The 18241-nt window shown below is 34.6% G+C and overlaps 3 protein-coding genes across 3 annotated transcripts; 2 read left to right on the plus strand and 1 right to left on the minus strand.

The window, feature by feature from the left end:
- Positions 1–6034: 6034 nt before the first annotated feature.
- LOC101894009 (alkylated DNA repair protein alkB homolog 8) lies at positions 6035–8062 on the minus strand. The gene has a single exon (XM_005174749.4). The coding sequence runs from the start codon at positions 7983–7985 to the stop codon at positions 6132–6134; it is 1854 nt and encodes a 617-aa protein (XP_005174806.1). The 5' UTR covers positions 7986–8062; the 3' UTR covers positions 6035–6131.
- A 117-nt stretch (positions 8063–8179) lies between these two features.
- LOC101890067 (BLOC-1-related complex subunit 8 homolog) lies at positions 8180–9020 on the plus strand. Its single transcript, XM_005174724.4, has one exon. It carries the CDS (start codon positions 8269–8271, stop codon positions 8836–8838), a length of 570 nt encoding a protein of 189 aa, XP_005174781.1. The 5' UTR covers positions 8180–8268; the 3' UTR covers positions 8839–9020.
- A 913-nt stretch (positions 9021–9933) lies between these two features.
- LOC101894185 (ataxin-10) lies at positions 9934–11402 on the plus strand. Its single transcript, XM_005174750.4, has 3 exons — positions 9934–9980; positions 10042–11156; positions 11217–11402. The coding sequence occupies exons 1-3, from the start codon at positions 9943–9945 to the stop codon at positions 11378–11380; spliced, it is 1317 nt and encodes a 438-aa protein (XP_005174807.2). The 5' UTR covers positions 9934–9942; the 3' UTR covers positions 11381–11402.
- The last annotated feature ends 6839 nt before the right edge of the window (positions 11403–18241 follow it).

Below are 18241 nucleotides of genomic sequence, written 5' to 3' on the forward strand. Positions count from 1 at the left end.
CCAACGAAGTTTTACCTGCGATTTAAACCTTCCCAGGGCATTTCTGCATTCCAGAACAGCCATAGACTTGATTGTAAAAGAATTGAGAGCCTTCAAGGCCGCCTGACTATCGACGTATATAGTCACCGGTTTATTCAACTTATTGATTCTTTTTTGCAGCTATTCCATGGCTTTCCTGAGAGCAAAGATTTATGCCTGAAAAACGCTGCAGTCGTTGTTTAATTTAAAGGATCTCCAGATATTTAAGCATTCACAGAAGACCTCCACTTTCTCCGTAGAGACCGCTATACCGTTAAAAGGTGGTGTGTTTGGAGTCCAGGTGTCCCTGTTTGGTATATGGATGTCCATTGTACGCTAGAAATAAATAAAGGAACCCCATTTTGTAATCATTCTTGGGTGGCGCTGAATGCGATGGTTCTGAGTCCTGTTGGAATGTCCAAGGTCTGCGGCCAAAATTTGCGTGCCTAAGGCTCCCTCCAAGGCACCCTCCAGAATATTTTGTCGATAATATTCGGCATTTATTCTGATGCCACGGTCGATTAATACGAGTTGTTATGTCGACCCACACCATCACCATGGCCCGCGCTTGAGTTCTGGTGGCCAACTGAAGGTGCAAATTTTCAGCTGACCTCTTTTGCAAGTAAACGCGATCAATTTTTTTTTTTTTTGTTTACAAACTGCTGGACAACGAATCTTTTCTCATTGGAGAAAACCAAATTCGGTTTTTTTTAACAGCTGTCGGGCGAGTGGCTTAGAAATGACAGCAGTCTGAAATTGGTTGCAGTTTTTTCATCTCACTATTCGTATTCGTCGTAGACCCCATGTAGTGAAATAATCAGCATAAAATTCTAAGTCGATTTAACGATGTCCGTCTGTCTGTTGAAATCTCGATACTGCCCACATTATTTGACGCAGAGCTTCAAAATTTGGCAGAACAATTTGTATGGTGCCTAAAATGGTTGGTATTGAAAATATATCGGTCCACGTTTTTGTATAGTCCCCATATAACAGTACCTTCCAAATTCGGTGTTTTGATGATTTTTGCCACATTTTTCACGGATTTGTCTAAAAATTTGTATTTGTAGGTCTAAATGGGTTTTAGCTCCGGTGTCGAAACATTGTATCTATAGGTCCTCGTTTTCGTATAGCCTACAATATAACGGTACCTCCCGATATTCAGTATTTTGATGATTCTTGCCACAATTTTTTTCAGGATTCGTCTAAAAATTGGCTTTTGTAGGTCGTAATGTCTTTTAGCCTAGGTGACGAAACATGCATGTATAGGTCCATGTTTTAGTATAGCACCCATATAACAGTACCTCCCGATATTTGTCTAAAAATTGGCCTTTTTAGGTCTTAATGGGTTCTAGCTTCGGTGGCGAAACATTATAGGTCCATGTTTTCGTATAGCTTCCATATAACAGTACCTCCCAACATTCGGTATTTTGATGATTTTTGTTACATTTTCTTCACGGATTTGTCTAAAACTTGGTATCTGTAGTTCATAACGGGTTTTAGCTCCAGGTGGCAGAACATTGAATATTTAGTTCCACGTTTTCCTATAGCGCACATTGTATGACGATACCCACTGATAATCGGTATTTTGATAATCCTTATCATATTTTATCTCGAAATTGTTCCAAATTTGGTATTTTAGAAGATGTGGTAGATGACAATACTTGAAGTATAAATTTGTCTATGGAGTTTCCCGTTTTGGTGTGGCCCCCATATAATGGCCTCACTCACTTTATGGTTTTTTATTTATTTAAGAGCATTATCCAAATGGTCTTATTGGTATTTGTATTTTAAGGTGGAACACGTTTGAATTCAGATACGCTTATAAAAATGTTTTCTTTACCCAATGGTGGAGGGTGTTAAAAATTTGGCCCGGCCGAACTTAATGTTTTTAGTTGTTTATATTTTTTTTTCTTCTAGATTCCTTTTTGTTTGCTAACAATTGCCGATGGAAATTAATATTTCCCTTTCATGGTACAATGGTGTAAGCTTTACCTAAATATAAATGAAAAAACTAAACAACCCACAAATAAAACTCCAAGCAAATCCTCTACAAAAAAAAAAATAAAAAAAATAAAATTAAACAAATCCACATATATTTAGATAAAAACTTTAAAAGAAAACAAATATATATTAAAATTTTAGATAAAAAGAAAACATATAATTTGTATAATACACTATTTTAAGAAGAAAAGGGCGTAGAGTAATGTAATCAAGAAAAAAACTGCAGATACAGATGTTTTTGAGTAACACTATTTTGGTAAAATGTAATTGGTATTGCTCATATGAAAAGATTTATAGGAATAGTAGATTATTTTTTAAAAAGAAAAGTAAAGATAATAAAAGAAAAATTGGTTTGGTTTTCGTCGCATGACACATGACAAGACTATGGAAATTTAGACACAAATATATATTTTATTAAAAATATATATTTCAATAGCAACAATAATATTAATTATAAATGTATACATTTGTTACATACCATATATATTGACTCAATTATATGAACAAAATGTTTAAGTGTAAATATTCCTAGTGTTTTTTATAATTTTAAGAACCTATCTGTTTTTTGTCGACTATTATATAATTAATCTAATTTAAATTGAGCAAAAAATTGAATTTTTAATTAAATGTATTTATTTTTATTTGTTTAGATAAAATTTAAAGAAAAAAACATATCTAAATTCTATTTACATTACAAATTAGCTAAAGTCCTGTTGTGTTTAAATAAATATTCTATAAATGTAATTATTATTTTTTTTACAAACAGCTGCATTAAGTAATAAAAACAACTCTAACAGTTCTAAATTACACACACACCTTTATTTCAAATTACCTTAACCAAAAAAAAAAAACAAAAACAAATGAATAAAACGATGGAATTGTCAATTCATGGTCCAATTAACTTAACAATGAATGTTAAACATACCAAAACAAAAAAAAAACTAAAATCTCTTCTTACCCCTCTGTATAAAATAATCCGTTTATTATTTTATGTTCATTGTCCTTAATGTATGTGAAATAATCAAATGGGAAATATACAACATACCTACATATATATGCGTATCGTATATAAATTCTAGTTTCATTAGTTTATAAGTTTTAACATTGTAACAAGAAAACAGAAAAAATAACAAAAATTCAAATTCCCCATCTCGACCCCTCCTTCATTTACATGATTGTGTCGCCTTTGAAAAACCAAAATTGTAAAATCATTATTATTCATTCATTGTAAAGAATACTGGAATTCAAAAAAATATACATCATCAACGAAAATATAAACATAAAGATAATGTGGTTTTTTCTTTTTAATTGGGAGGAAACAACAATCCTAGTAAGCAAAAAGGCCATAATTTGAATACTTTAAAATGAATGCCTTTGTTCCATTTCATTCTAAAAAAAAGTAAAAAAACATTAAATTCGAACTTTTAATACCCTCCAACTTAGGGTAAAGGAAACGTTTCCATATAAAAGTATATGAATTCAAGCATGTTTCACTTTAAACTACATATACCAGTAAGACCATTTGGATAGTGCAGTTAAACTTATCAAAACATTATAAAGTGAGTAATGCCGTTATATGGGGGCCATAGCAAAACGGAAACCTCCATAGACAATTTTATACTTCAAGGATTGTAATCTATAAAATCTTCTAAAATACCATATGTAAAACAATTATGTGGGTAAATGTGACTAGGATTATACCGAATATCGGGAGGTACCGTTATATGGGGGCTATACCAAAACGTGGTACATACATGCTATATTCCTCGAGCGGAGCTAGAACCCATTACAAACTACAAATACCAATTTATAGACAAATCCGTGAAAAAAATGTGGCAAAAATCATCAAAATACCAAATATCGGGAGGTACTGTTATATGGGGGCTATGCCAAAACGTGGACCTATACATACAATTTTTTGCCACCGAAACTAGAACCCATTATGACCTACAAAAACAAATTTTTAGACAAATCCCCACAAAAAAATGTGACAAATATCTTCAAAATACCGAATATCGGGAGGTACCGTTGTATGGCGACTATACCAAAACGTGGACCTATACATACTATGTTTCGCCACCGGAGATAGAACCCATTATGACCAACAAATTCCAATTTTTAGACAAATCCGCAAAAAAATATGTCAAAAATCTCCAAAATACCGAATATCGGGAGGTACTGTTTCATGGAGCTATACCAAAATGTGGACCTATACATGCCATGTTTCGTCACCGGAGATAGAACCCATTATGACCTACAAATACCAATTTTTACACAATTCCGTGGAAAACTGTGGCGAAAATCATCAAAATACCGAATATCGAGAGATACCGTTATATGGGGACTATACCAAAACGTGGACCAATACCAACCATCCTAGTCACAATACAAATTGTTCTGCTAAATTTTGACGTTCTACGTCAAATAATATGGGCTGTATCATGATTTTAACAGACAAACAAACGGACAGACAATCAGACGGACATCGTTAAAGCGACTTCTAATTTTATGCTGATTATGAATATATTTACTTTATGGAGTCTACGACGAATATTTAGGGACCTTTCCAAGGTTTTTGATCGGTTTTTGACCTAAGCTACGAAAGATTTCGCGGTAATTGCCTTATATTTACACACTCTCTCTTGCTAATGGAGACACAAAACGTTATTTGAATATATTCTATATCTCCCTTATTCGACTAGAACCTCAACGGAATCAGCATCAATGCGTAGGTCGGAAATATAAATTTTATATATGTATTAGTGAATTCGCCTCGAAGTGACATTCAGCATTAACAGTGGAATTTTTTGCTCTATTTGTTGGGTCCCAGGACATAGTGGGGAATAAAATGGCTGACGAATCAGCATGAGTTTGTTCTCAGTCGATTGATGTGCCGATTTAAAAAGGCTGGAAACCGGTTGCAAGTTATTTAGGGCATCTGCCAACAATCTCATCTGCCAGCAAGCTTGTCGCATGCTTACACGCGAGGAATATGAAAATATCCGCCACGAAATCGATGGCCATAGTCTTTACCCCATTGTAAAGCTGAATGTGCAGGTCGTAGGAAATTTAATACCGACCACGAACTACCCCAAGATCCTAGGACTCACATTCGACAGCATGTTAAAATCGTCCATACAAGCCACAGCTATCTGCGACAATATGAAAAGTAGAAACAAGGTCCTCAATGCGCTACTAGGCAACACTTTGGGTGTGGACAAGGGCTCTTACATCAGCATAATCATATGCTTTCGTTGCAATACCTGCTTGGGTGTTATCGTGGGAATCATCTCAACCATCATATGGTGGATACAACTACCCCACCCAGGCGTCAAGAAGGACATACATGATCTGGAGATTGAGGTCCAACGCTATAAGAGAGAACCTGCACCTCTTTAATTGCACCGCCAAACCTAACCAACTCACTCCAGAAGATCTCTGGTTACAGCGAATTTTTAAACCTGGAGCTCGAACAAGATTAGCAGAATACAAACATCTGCATGTACCACTGCTACAACAACCACAACTGCTGACAGGACTGTGGAAATGAAGAAGAAGTAGATTGAGCATCTACAATGCAAATGTCCCACGGTGCCAAGCAAAAGACATAGGTTGTTCAGTATGTGGGAGATAGAAACTCCAAAATTCTTCTCAGACTAAGATCCCATTATCATCCACAGATTTGCTAAAAGCATATCATGGCTAGCCTTCGTATAACTAGCTACCTCTATCTCTTCTTTGCTTCCAATTTATATATTTTCTATCATAACTAAATCTGCTTTGTATGAATACAATGGACCAATGGTCTCCGAGTGAAGCAGCTACCGACTCTAGTGTAGCTGCTGAAACCTATCCTAAATTTATGAAATTTCGGGAGTTTCGGGCAATAATTGGACATGTAGCTGGGTACTTTTTGGCTCAATCAAACTTATAATACCGGCAACACATAGTGTTGTAGGGTGTAATAACCCTGTCCAGAAAAGATAAGGAAAAGTTGATGGCAGGTATTGGATTTAATAGAATGTGGTTTATTATCCTTATGCTTATGAAAAAAGTCAATTTTATTTAAATTACAGTTACAAGTCCCTCCTACGTCAAGACGCTCCATTAAATCACAAACTTTTCGAAAGCTTCTCAAATATTACACAGTGATTACCCTGATCATAATAGCTTTTAACAAGTTTGATATCATTCACCTCGCCAATTAATGACTCCAGTTCATTTTCCTCGAAAACATGATAGTAACGCAAGAACGTCGACTTCTCCGCCTCGCTTTGCTGTGCTGATGCATTTTTCACTTTCCATGGCACCAGAACATCCTGCTGCAAGAACTCCGTACGATTTGTATGAACGGGCAGGGAAACCGGAGCCTCTTTGGCCTTCTCCTCGAGTTGTTGTTGCGTTTGTTGTCTTTGTTGTTCTTCGGTGGCTTTTTGTTTATTAACCGATTTATTTTGTCTCAAATAAGATGACTTTTTATTGTTAGCATTTTGATCTTTGGCCCAGACATAAATTAGACCCTGTCCGGAGGGTCTTAAGATACGGGCAAGTTCTTTGATGGCCATGAGACGTCTTTCCTTGGTGGCTAAATGATGTATGACTGCAATACTTATGCAGCCATCGACGCTATTGGATCTGACTGGTACATGAATGCAGTCACAGCGAAAGGTTTGATAGTTGAGAGAGGAACACACCTTGAGAAGACCACTGCTACGATCACAGCCTATGTTAAGCAGATTGGGATTACAATTCAAATATTTCCCATTACCACAGCCCACATCCAGCAGTATGGAAGATTGTGGAAAACTCTTTAGGAAATCCGCCACTTGAGGCCAGGGTGAATGCCTTGTTTCACTGAAATGCTCCGCAATGTGATCATAAACGTTGTGCACATTTTTCTCTTCCAAAAGTGCAGCTTTCTCGCTTTCTATTGTGGACTCTGTACGTTTCAATGCCTCCAATTTGGTATCACAAAGCAGAGGGAAATTGCAATTACATGGCGCTCTTCTAAGCCTGCGAAAGGTGAGTGAAGTGCGTTTAGAACGTCGTCGAGTAGATAAATTGCCATTGGCAGTCATTACAACATCCAAAACACGAGGAGTTATGCCATGGGTCCAATCATAACGCGCCTCTCCAGACATAACCAACAAGGAGCGACGTGGTAGCAGAACTGAACGTTTTTCCAATCCCTTACGAAACTCCAAAACAACATCACTCTCTAGAGACAAAGAGAGAATGGGGTCCAAAAAGGCACTGTGGGTATCAACATGTGGTGGTATTCCCTGACCAGGCTCATAGGAATTGACTGTCAATTGATCGGGAACATACCAATCAAAGTCATAGTTACAAGATTTACTGATTGACTCCAAACGAGGCCACAAAGCGTCACATTTCTGAGGAATTTTATTGGTCAAGGGCTTGTGGGGATCCACATTGTTCTTTCCATAAATAAATTCATAACCAAAATGTTTAACGCGCCGATGTTTTAATGCAGCATCCACCTCAACATTATCCATTTTTATGACGTCCAGTAGTAGCTTTTCCTCCTCCTCCGTTACAAAATCATTCAAAATAACCAATCCTTTGGGTAATGGTTTAAGCCAATTTGAATCCTCTGCCTGGGGGAGACTGTCAAAATAGCTCAGATAAACAACAGCCTCCTTTTGTCCAATTTTCGAAATTCCATTCATATTCTGAACAATGTTTTGGGCATCCTCGGTAGAGCTACACTCCATAAAGCAATACGATTTGTTGGGCAGCATGAGTAGTCTTGTTATTTTTCCAAATTTCTCCACGGTCTCCAAAACGAGCTCTTCGGTTAGCCCTGTCGATAGGCCGGCATTGAGTATGGCCACATATTTGGATATACCATCTGCCACCGGCTCAATCTTGCATTCATTTTGGATGATGGCGACACAGCGTTTTTGTTTTTTGTCCAATTTTTTGGATTGATAATTGGAAGACATTTTTTCGAAGATGGAATTGACTCCACCCCCTTCAAGAAATGTTGAAATGTTTTTGTTTACAAGTCCAACGTGAGTAGCCAGAGTTGTCGCATAGCCGCTTGATGGGAATTTGGTTGTCAAGTCATCAGCTGATAACTTGTCTGTTATGCTCCATTCTTCATTCGCAAACAAAAAGCGTGCTCGTTCACACAGTTTCAGGCAGTGAATATTTCCATTGAACCAGTTACTTTGGAACAACAAAACAATACCTGCATATATAGAATTGATAGAAACAAAGGATACAATGGCCAATAATCATAAATTGCCCAGTCAGAATTCAGATTTAACTGTAAAAGTTAGAAAATCTTCAGAAAAACTATCCGAAAACATTCACATTGTGGCAAATGATCCATCGCTGGCATTCTACAGAATCCAGGAACATGTCAGAAAAGTACTACAGCCCATCCTTGACAAACGCATCGAAGTTATTGAGCTGCAAAAGGATTTACAAGGCCACTGTTTCGATATGGAATATGCCGTCCGTTCGATGAAAGACATTGAGGCGTCGGGTGCAGTATTTGCCAATATTCAGGATATGGTGAAAAATTCAATTTTCCTGAAGCAACAATTAAAATATGAAGAAATCAAAGGTAAGGCAGAAAAGGACAATTCCAAGTCATCGGTATACAAGAGATTTTCGGCCCATCTAACATTGGATTTGCCCGACTTCACCGAACTCACTGGCGTAATGCGAGAAACCAGCCATCGCATGGAATCCATAATGGCTTCTGGGGGTAGAGAGACAAGTGCCCAACAAAATCTTCAAGTCAACAGTATTGGCGAACTCCAGAGATCTCACACTACATTGCATTAGTTACGATTGACATAGTAAAATAAGTTCTATGGCCTAATTGCCAAATAGTAACAATCCTAATTTTATTTTTAATTATACTGTAAGGACTACGATTGGATAACATATTTCTAATGATATTTAGGATACATCCTGTCTTAAAAATACCAAATATTTACAAAAATACATAATGAAAATAAAAATGGCGTGTATGTGTTTCAATTCATAAGCCTGCCGATAAAGGATCTAGATAAATCTGCATAGTTATAAGAGGAAAAATATGCATTGGAAAAATTTGTGGAGACATGTTTGAAACAACCACATATGGCAGATGGAATTTGTTCATGGGACCTAGAAAAGAAATTAATATAAAGCTTCTAAATTGTCAGGACTCGGTTACTTTATTAGGAGGAAAAGGTTAATTAAAGGCGAAAACTGAAGGACTGCTACTCTAAAATTTTACAGAAAAAAATATATTGTATTTATTATCCTACAAATAGCTCCTTATGACCTATAATTCGGAGAATGACTTCCTAAAATAACAATAAAAGCAATAAAAACGAGTATATATAGGCTTCTAGCTCGCTGACATATGATCCGTTCCAGAATCTGGAAGAATCTACTAGTTTTTCAATTTTTTTCGATATCATAGTAAAAACTTTTACATCCTTGCTGTTCTTTATCAGGCCAATAAATAACTTCCACTTTTGTAATTATTTATCAGAGCTCCTTAGGGCCTCTAATTGTGATAATGGCGTACTAAAAAGACTCATACACGCACAAACTAATTAAGATCATGTATTTAAATAGGAGTCTACGGCATTAAAGAGAGTAAATATATGTATTCGTGTCCTGAACAAATTTTATGGCTTCCAACTCGCTCATATTCTACTAGTACGACTATATTAATAAAATATATGCCCAATTTAATATAAATAACTTCCACTTTTCTAATTGGTCAACACTAAGGCATTTGATGGCAAATGTTCCTTATATGTAAGGCGTTCAAAGGTTCCCTCCATAAATCCCATATTTCAATTATCTCCTCTTACTTTCTCAAAATGTATGCAATGGCAACCATATACCCTCATTTTGTTTACATTTTGTGGTACTAACATTTCCCACTGGATGATTAGCTCAAAGAACAAGAAGAAGACTACAATGTGGTACGTGTTTTCACTTAGCAATTGATTTTAACTAATTTTTCAATTAATTTCTGTGTTACAGTGAACTGGAAAAAGAAGTAACGGTTTATATTAACAAATTACTATGCCTGCAACAACAAGACTGCAAAAATAATCATGCTGAACTTGTGGAAAACTTAAGATACTTAAGGAATGTATGTGCTCGAGGTCCTCTTGTGCAAAGTTTAATTGCAACAAATCAATATTTGCAAGAATTTCTACATAATTTACTCTTCAACACGGACTACTACGGCGATGAGGAGTTACACAAACAAGTTAGAACCATCACCTGGCAATTGATGGCGAATGTTATTGTCAACAATGAGGAAACACAAAGTCTCATTTGGCACTATCATGGGGCAGCAATTTTACAAATGTGTTGCAATCAACAAAAGCTTTTGGATCGCAATGTGGACATAGGCCTTATGATTGTTTACAATGTCATGAAGTGCAGGGGAGAGGCTTTGCTTCCTTATCCGCATGTTTTAAAAGCCGTAGTTAATGTTTGGCGAAAAATCCTGGAACAAAAATCCCCATTGCAGTTTGAGTTTTTACACTTTATTTTTGAAGAATTTCTGGTGAAAGATGGCCGCAGTTGTGTGAGATCATATGCGCAGTTGGAAACCGAAGAAAAGCTGGCATTTCTTGATTATCTTTTGAATTATTTGTCCCATGATAGCCCCAATGGCCAAGCCCATACATTCCTCTTGCAGCATATATCAAAAGAATTTAAACTAAAGTCAGATTGCATTTTACGTTTGTCGTCTTTGAAGGAGGTTGATCGCATGAAACCCCGAGAAGCTTATGCTTTGTTGCAATGCATTGCCTTGGCTTCTGGGTCGGAAATGTATTCACAAATCTATGCCACAGATCATTCTTTGTTTTTGAATGTATCAAGTTTGCTGAGATGTTTGGTCCAGGTGGGGAAGGAAATGGAAAAGAATATTTTTTCACCCATGACCAAATTGGAAGAAGTGGCACCATCGTCTGGTATATCAGCAGATTTTCAAGCGGAGATTTCTTATGAACTGAAAACCCTGTTGGTTAGATGTGTGGCAAATTTGCTATATAAAAATCCCACAAATAAAGGTTATTGTTTGGATACTCAGCTAATGCCGGCATTGTTCGAGTGTACCAATATGGATGCAAGGAATCCATGTAAGTTATAGATTTGAAATTACAATTTTAAAACTAATGATGTACTGTAATCTTTTTCAGTAATGAAAGAATGGAGTATTTTGGCCATACGCAATGCATGTGAGGGATGTCCAGAAATTCAACAGGTTATTGCAAATCTTACCTCGCAGGGTCCAGCGCAGAATGATATATTGAATGAACTGAATTTGGACATGGGCTCATTGAGAATAAGCCCAGGAAAATAAATTTACACAAATTACACTTAAACTGAAATTTTTTAATTTACAAACAGACCGATCACTGGAATTTTCAATGCCAGGCACTCTAATGATTTTGATTCCTCTTGGGTCCAGGGCAGAATCATATATTTAATGAACTAAATTTGGACATGGGTTCATTGAGAGTTAGCCCAGGAAAATAAATTTTCACAAATTACACTTCAAATGAAATTTTTTAATTTATAAAACCGACCGATCAGGGAATTTTCAATGCCAGGCTCTCTAATGATTAAGATTCCTCTTGGACACAGACTAATGACATATTGCTTTTACGAAAAGGCTTTTAATTCCATGCCAATATAAGCCATAACTTCGATTTCTTCGCGAACAAAGGAATTTCGACCACGCACTTTACATTTTTCCAAACGCACAAACAATTACCACGACAATTCAATGAACTATTTCGAATAGGCGAAGACGCGTTACACACAAATAAAATTAAGCCAACACAAAACAACAAACGGAACGATTAAAAGTAAACGATATGATCAAAACACAATTATATTCCAATGACACGGTTATATATTATGAAAAAAAAAAACTCAATTATTTAATTATTTGCAAAAGAATAAGCACAAGATCAAGAAATTAAAGAACTACTGAAAACGACGCGTTGCCAACGATCAGATTTGCGCGTTTACAGTTATTTGAAAAAGGAAGCTTCACACAGCAGTTGACATCTTCAGTTAGGGTTGCCAGAGGCATATTATGTTTGTTTTTAATATAGATGTGGCAACCTCGTTTTGAAATATTCCTTATTGTACGAGACACCCTGTTGATTGTAACTGATAACGGATATCTTTGGGAATAAAATTTAAATTGTGCATCAAATATTAACATTTTTGAAATGTTCTCATAAAATTTTAGAAAAACAATCGTTGAAATTTTTTTATCAAATTTACTTGGATATTTTTATAAGCTGAACAATCTATTTGTCTTAGAAAACTTCCAGCAAAAACTTGCCGATTTGTCAAAACAAATTGTCCGATATCGTAAGAAACCATGGTAGAAGAATACAGGTAGATACATAAAAGCCTGAGAACATTGATACGTCAAAATTTTTAAAAGGTTTTTTTTTTTCAAAAGTAAGTGGATTTTTTATGTTTTTTTATACGACGCCAATCGAAGTTTATTGTAATATGTATTTATCAAAACTTTTACAAATTTAAATAATTTTTCATTCAACATTTTCAATTCCAAAATTGGTTTGACAGTTCATTGTCCCCGCAGCAGTGTCGATGTGACTACCTGTATTCTTCTACCATGATAAGTACTTTACTTATGTATTTCCCAACTGAAATGTTCCATATATCACACGGTGTGTACAACTTCAACATATGGAAAATTTGACACTGCATATGTAAAACCCTTATCGTCTGATATCAGCTTTAACAAATATACGCTAAATTTACATTCTACAGCAGAAAATTTAGGCGAGATTTCACCAGGTTAGATCTTTTTTATCTCAATTTTTTTATAATTTACTGTAATTTGTCATTTTGCCTTAATTATGACATTTTGACATCTTGGAGATCGTGACACATTATTTTCAATTTATAATGTGTTTTTTCAGCTGCCCAATGTTGCAAAAAATTATTTTCCCAACAATACTTACTTAGTACGGATTTTTTCCTCCAACCCCTAATGAGCGCTATTGTTTAGTTTTGAATAGCAAAAAAATTAACGCCAAATGCTTATGTTTAAAAAAACATAAAAACTATATGATTAATTTAGTTGTTTCCAAAACAAAAAAAACCACCCGACTTTATAATATAGACTTGATGTCATTGCCAAATATTAATTTTGTGTGACAAAGCCTTTAAGAATGTATTTTTATGACATATTGTGCCTAATTTATTTTTATGAAATAGATTATACCCACATTGAGTTCAGTGTATAATGAGCTGCCCACGCAAAGTCACCCCTCCACAAAATATTCCAAATATTATATTTTCAGTCATTTCGACACTTTGATTTATTTCGTATTGAACATTATTTTAGCATAAACATTCAATTTCGTGATTTAATTACAAAGCTATAGCAATTTAATATTTTCATAAATTTTGGCAAGCAATTCAACAAGCTATAAGTATTCAAGTGAAACAGGCGAGACAGCCCCCGTTTTTTTTCTTGCTTTTCAAAACAGAGCAAAAAATTCGCACACTTTAAATTCAAAACATCAACAAACGGCAGCGAGCAAGAAGATACTCATTGAATTTATGTTACCACTTGCGTTTCTTTCTTTTTTATTTGAGATTAAACATCATCAGCCAGCCGGCCAACAAGTGGTTGGTTTTCGATTTTGTGTTTCTTCATGTCCAACAACCAGCCAGCCAGCCAACCACCCAACCCAAAATTCATCATTGATTTCGTTCCGATCTTACAACCGTCGGACGACCCACCACCAACAATAAAAAACTCAGCAAAAAGATTAGCGGAGAATGAATGAATGTGCGGATTGAATCACTTATTTGTAGAGGATCATTCAATGCAACGATACTCAATTAATTTTATTTTTAGTTGGATTTTGCAAATGTGCGGCCAGGCAAACACCAGAGATTGCTTGGCTGCCGACACCGCTAAAAGGTGAGATGAAATGAGAAATTAGCAAACCAATATGTAAATAAGATCGAACGATTTGCATCGTGTAAAATGTGATTTTTATGGTTTCAGTGTGGGGATTTTTGAAAATCATGGACTGAGTGACAATGTAATACAGTTTTTATGGGGATAACATATATAGTTGATGTCAGGAGTACATGTCGACAAAGATGGAGTGTATATTAAGGTTTTCCTTTTGTTTGTAACAGATATAAAGTAGATACATATATATGTATGTTCTTGAACTTTATTAAATTAGAATTCTAATAGCGTGTTTAGATATACAATTTTATCCAGATTAAACCACTTTATCAGAATTTATTGCTTAGTTCAGTTTATTCAACCAGGTTTACCTTAAAAAATAAATCTTCTCCTAACCAGAGTTATTTTAAATCAGGTGTATCTAAACACTCAAGATTACCCCCTAAATAACCCTGTGAAAATAACTCTGTTGTTACGAAATCATGACAACATAATTACCAATATTGACGCTAAAGCAATGTGCAAATTTTCGGAAAGAACCATGGAATAGAATTTTGAAACCAAAATTTTGGATTGTTCAAATTTTTGTTTGTTATCTGTTTCTGTAATTGTGGTTTTTATATTAACATGTCTCTGCCATGAGCTGTTACTCTATGTATTGTACATGGTAGAAGAATATAGGTAGACGCGTCGACACAGCTGCTGGGACAATGAACTGTCAAACCAATTTTGAAATTGGAAATGTTGAATGAAAAATTATTTAAATTTGTAAAAATTGTTGAAAAACGCGAATTATAATAGCCTCCGAATGACGTAGTATAAGAAAACATAAAAAAATCTACTTATATTTGAAAAAACATTTAACTTTTTTTGACATATCAATGCTCCCAAGCGTTGATGCATCTACCTGTATTCTATTAATGTCCAATATGAGACAACTACGGCAAAATTCAAATGTGACTCTGACATCCCTTTATAATAGTGGTGTCTGGTTCCCCTAAAATTTCTAACAACTCTTGCAAATTGTTATTGGAAGTCGTCTGTTAACACAAATGTTCTACAAAAAAGAGAACCGTTCCAGAGAGAAATTTTGACAGTTATTTTACTGAGAGCTTGCAAATTCTTGCTGGAAAATAAAACTACCTTCCTCTCTTAAGAAAATAACCAGACATGCCTAATGTGTCATTTAATATGTAGTTCAGTCACCTTAAAGAACATCACCTTGACCAATCGCAATAATTTTAACTATGGAAAATACATTTTAAATTTATTGTGACCATGGTAGAAGAATTCAGGTAGATGCATCGACACAGCTGCTGCGATAATGAACTGTCAAACCAAGTTTGGAATTGAAAATTTTGGATGAAAAATTACTCAAATTTGTAGAAATTGATGAAAAATGCATATTATAATAACCTTCGATTGACGTTGTATAAAATATATAAAGATCTGTATACTTTGAAAATAAAAGAGCATTTTAGAATCCCAGTGGTCCCAAGCGTTGGTACATTTACCTGAATTTCTCTGCCATTATTGTGACTATTCAATTATCATGGTTAATCCGGGTAAATATTTTCGTATGTAAGCCTGAAAGTTCCTTTACAGTATTGAAGGTTAAGGTGAATTTCCATAAAAGTCTTTTTCGAATGCATGGTACAATAACAAAAGTAATCTCATGCAATCATACGATCACAATCTTTTATTTGATGTCCATTAATTGTCAAATTGAAATTTTGTAGTTCTTTCTTAAATTAAAGAGTTCAGCTCAAAAGAAATTTGGATTTTTCAGACAAACCGCTAAAAGGTGAGATGAAAGTCAAGTCAGAATATAATCTAAACAGAAGACTAAAATGTTAGCCCCATAAGTCATGTAAGGTATGATTATGGAATGATGGAATTTTGTTTCACAGAAAATAAAATTCGTCTTCCTAAGATATGGAACCCCGAAAATAATCTATTATTTACTATTTTTGTAAAATATGCCACTTGTCATACGTAAAAATTTCAGATATGAAAATAAATTTGATTTGAAAAATGACATGGTCGAGTACTTTAGAAAAGGGTTGCCGTATTCGATTCGTGCAATTTTTTCAAAATTATGCATTTGACAACATTAATTTATAAATCCAGTGTATATACACAAATCAGAGATGGAAACCTGATTTCTATTCAATGAAATTTTATACCGTTAATTATAGAAAATGCAGAAATGGATATGCTTACTTTTTTATTAGTTTAATAGGTCCAGTGTGTAAATCTTATGTATCTATACAGGATAGGATATAAATACCGATCAGCTGATTTTTGTTTAAATGCATAGCCAAAAGCATGGAGACATTAAAATTTCGGATATAAACTCAACAACAAAAACAGAAATTTCAAATTTATTCTGGCTGATTATAATGAGAATTTTTCTCACAAAAATTCTGTTACATCGTGTAATATGCGACAAGTTCTTTGTGCCTATAAATCCAAGTGTATTTGTTTTCTATTTTCTCGTATGTGCTTTCCTTATTTTTGGTATTAATACTAATTGGAAATTCTGGTCATTTTTATTGTTATAAATAAAGAAAGGCACATTAGCATTCCATATTAACGCCCACCCACTAAAATATAACGGCCACCGCTGCGACAAAGCACAAAACCGTTGCGAATGGGAAATATTCGATGAAAATTCTGAAATTCGCACATCTTTTTGACACATGTCCAACAGAAATTTAAAAAAAACATTTGCCAGTCAGTCAGCCAGCAAGCCAGCAGAATGAAAATCATGCTAAAGATTTTATAGATCTCTGATCTCTCTTTGCAATAAACACAATGTCAGCAGATATACGTTCAGATATTTCAGATTTACCTGTTACAGAAAGCGAAAAAAAATCTGTTTTTAAAATTTTTATTTGAAAGTTTTATATGTCAGTTTTATTTATAAACTACAAAGTGACACCTGCTGTGTTCGTTGTGTGTGTGTCTGGTGGTCGAAAGTGAACACGAACGAAAATAAAAACGCGAAAGGTGCTGAGATGATGTAGTGCACACATACACACACATGCTATTCTTAAGACGATCCGACCCGACCCGACAGACAACAAATGTCTTGAAAATAAAGGAAAAATAAACACTCGTACGTGTGGGTGTATGTGCGTTTATTTTTCTTCCTTTAGTTTTTTTTTTTCGTTCAATTGGTAAAAAAATAAGCAAACACAAATGTTTGGAATTTCTTCTTTTATATATTTATTTTAATCTCGTTGTTTATGTTGTTCTATCCAAGCAAGGCAAGCATTGCGAATGAATGATTTGCACGATATTCCCTTTTCTCATAAAATAATGACGTCTCTACCAACACACCATACAAAACTAACATCAAAATAACAACAGCAACATTAGAGAGCGTAAGGTGCATCGGGTATTTGCTATTGTTCTCTCTCTAGTACACCCCAACATTAATATTATTGAGAGTAGCTGTAGTAATGAGGAGATCAACCCATTGTTTTGATGAAAAAGATGTTTATTCTTGTGGGGAGAACACAAGACTGCTTTACACAAGGAAAAATTGGACTGTTAATTTGAATCAAAAGTTTTTATTTCTATTAATATTAATCAAAGGAAACCTTAAATTTCTTTAACTTTTGTTTATCTTTGGCTTTCAATCACAATAAGCTTTTTACAGCTAACATTGTGTTTACACATATATTTTTATTTATCCAAAGTCGTAAATGATTTCGCTAAGACTTTGTTTACATTTTGCATTCGAATAACAACAAAAACACTTAGACTCGTAATTGCTCATGCTGATACTCATGGTAAAATTAAGAAGGTAAAGTCATTTCAAATAAGCATTCCCATCTTTGCATTTTCTGTAATTTACTATATCGAATTTCATTGCATAGGAAGCAGGTTACCATCTTTGATTTGTGTATGTACAATGGATTTATAAATAAACATTTTGGCAATGAGATCTTGTCAAATTAATAATTTTAAAAAATTGTAAACATATGATTGCATGACTTTACCTTCTTAATTCTACCATGCAGCATTTTTATACTTCTAAGCAAGTCTCATGGTAGAAGAATATGTGTAGATGCATCAACGCTTGGGAACATTGATATGCCAAGTGTTTTGTCAAAAAATAAGTAGATTTTTGTATGTTTTCCTATACGACGCATATCGGAGGTTGTAATGATATATATTTTTCAAAAATTTTTACAAATTTCAATAATTTTTCATTCAAGATTTTCAATTCCAAAA

This window comes from Musca domestica, unplaced genomic scaffold, assembly GCF_030504385.1.
Source record: "Musca domestica strain aabys unplaced genomic scaffold, Musca_domestica.polishedcontigs.V.1.1 8, whole genome shotgun sequence".
NCBI lineage: Eukaryota > Metazoa > Arthropoda > Insecta > Diptera > Muscidae > Musca > Musca domestica.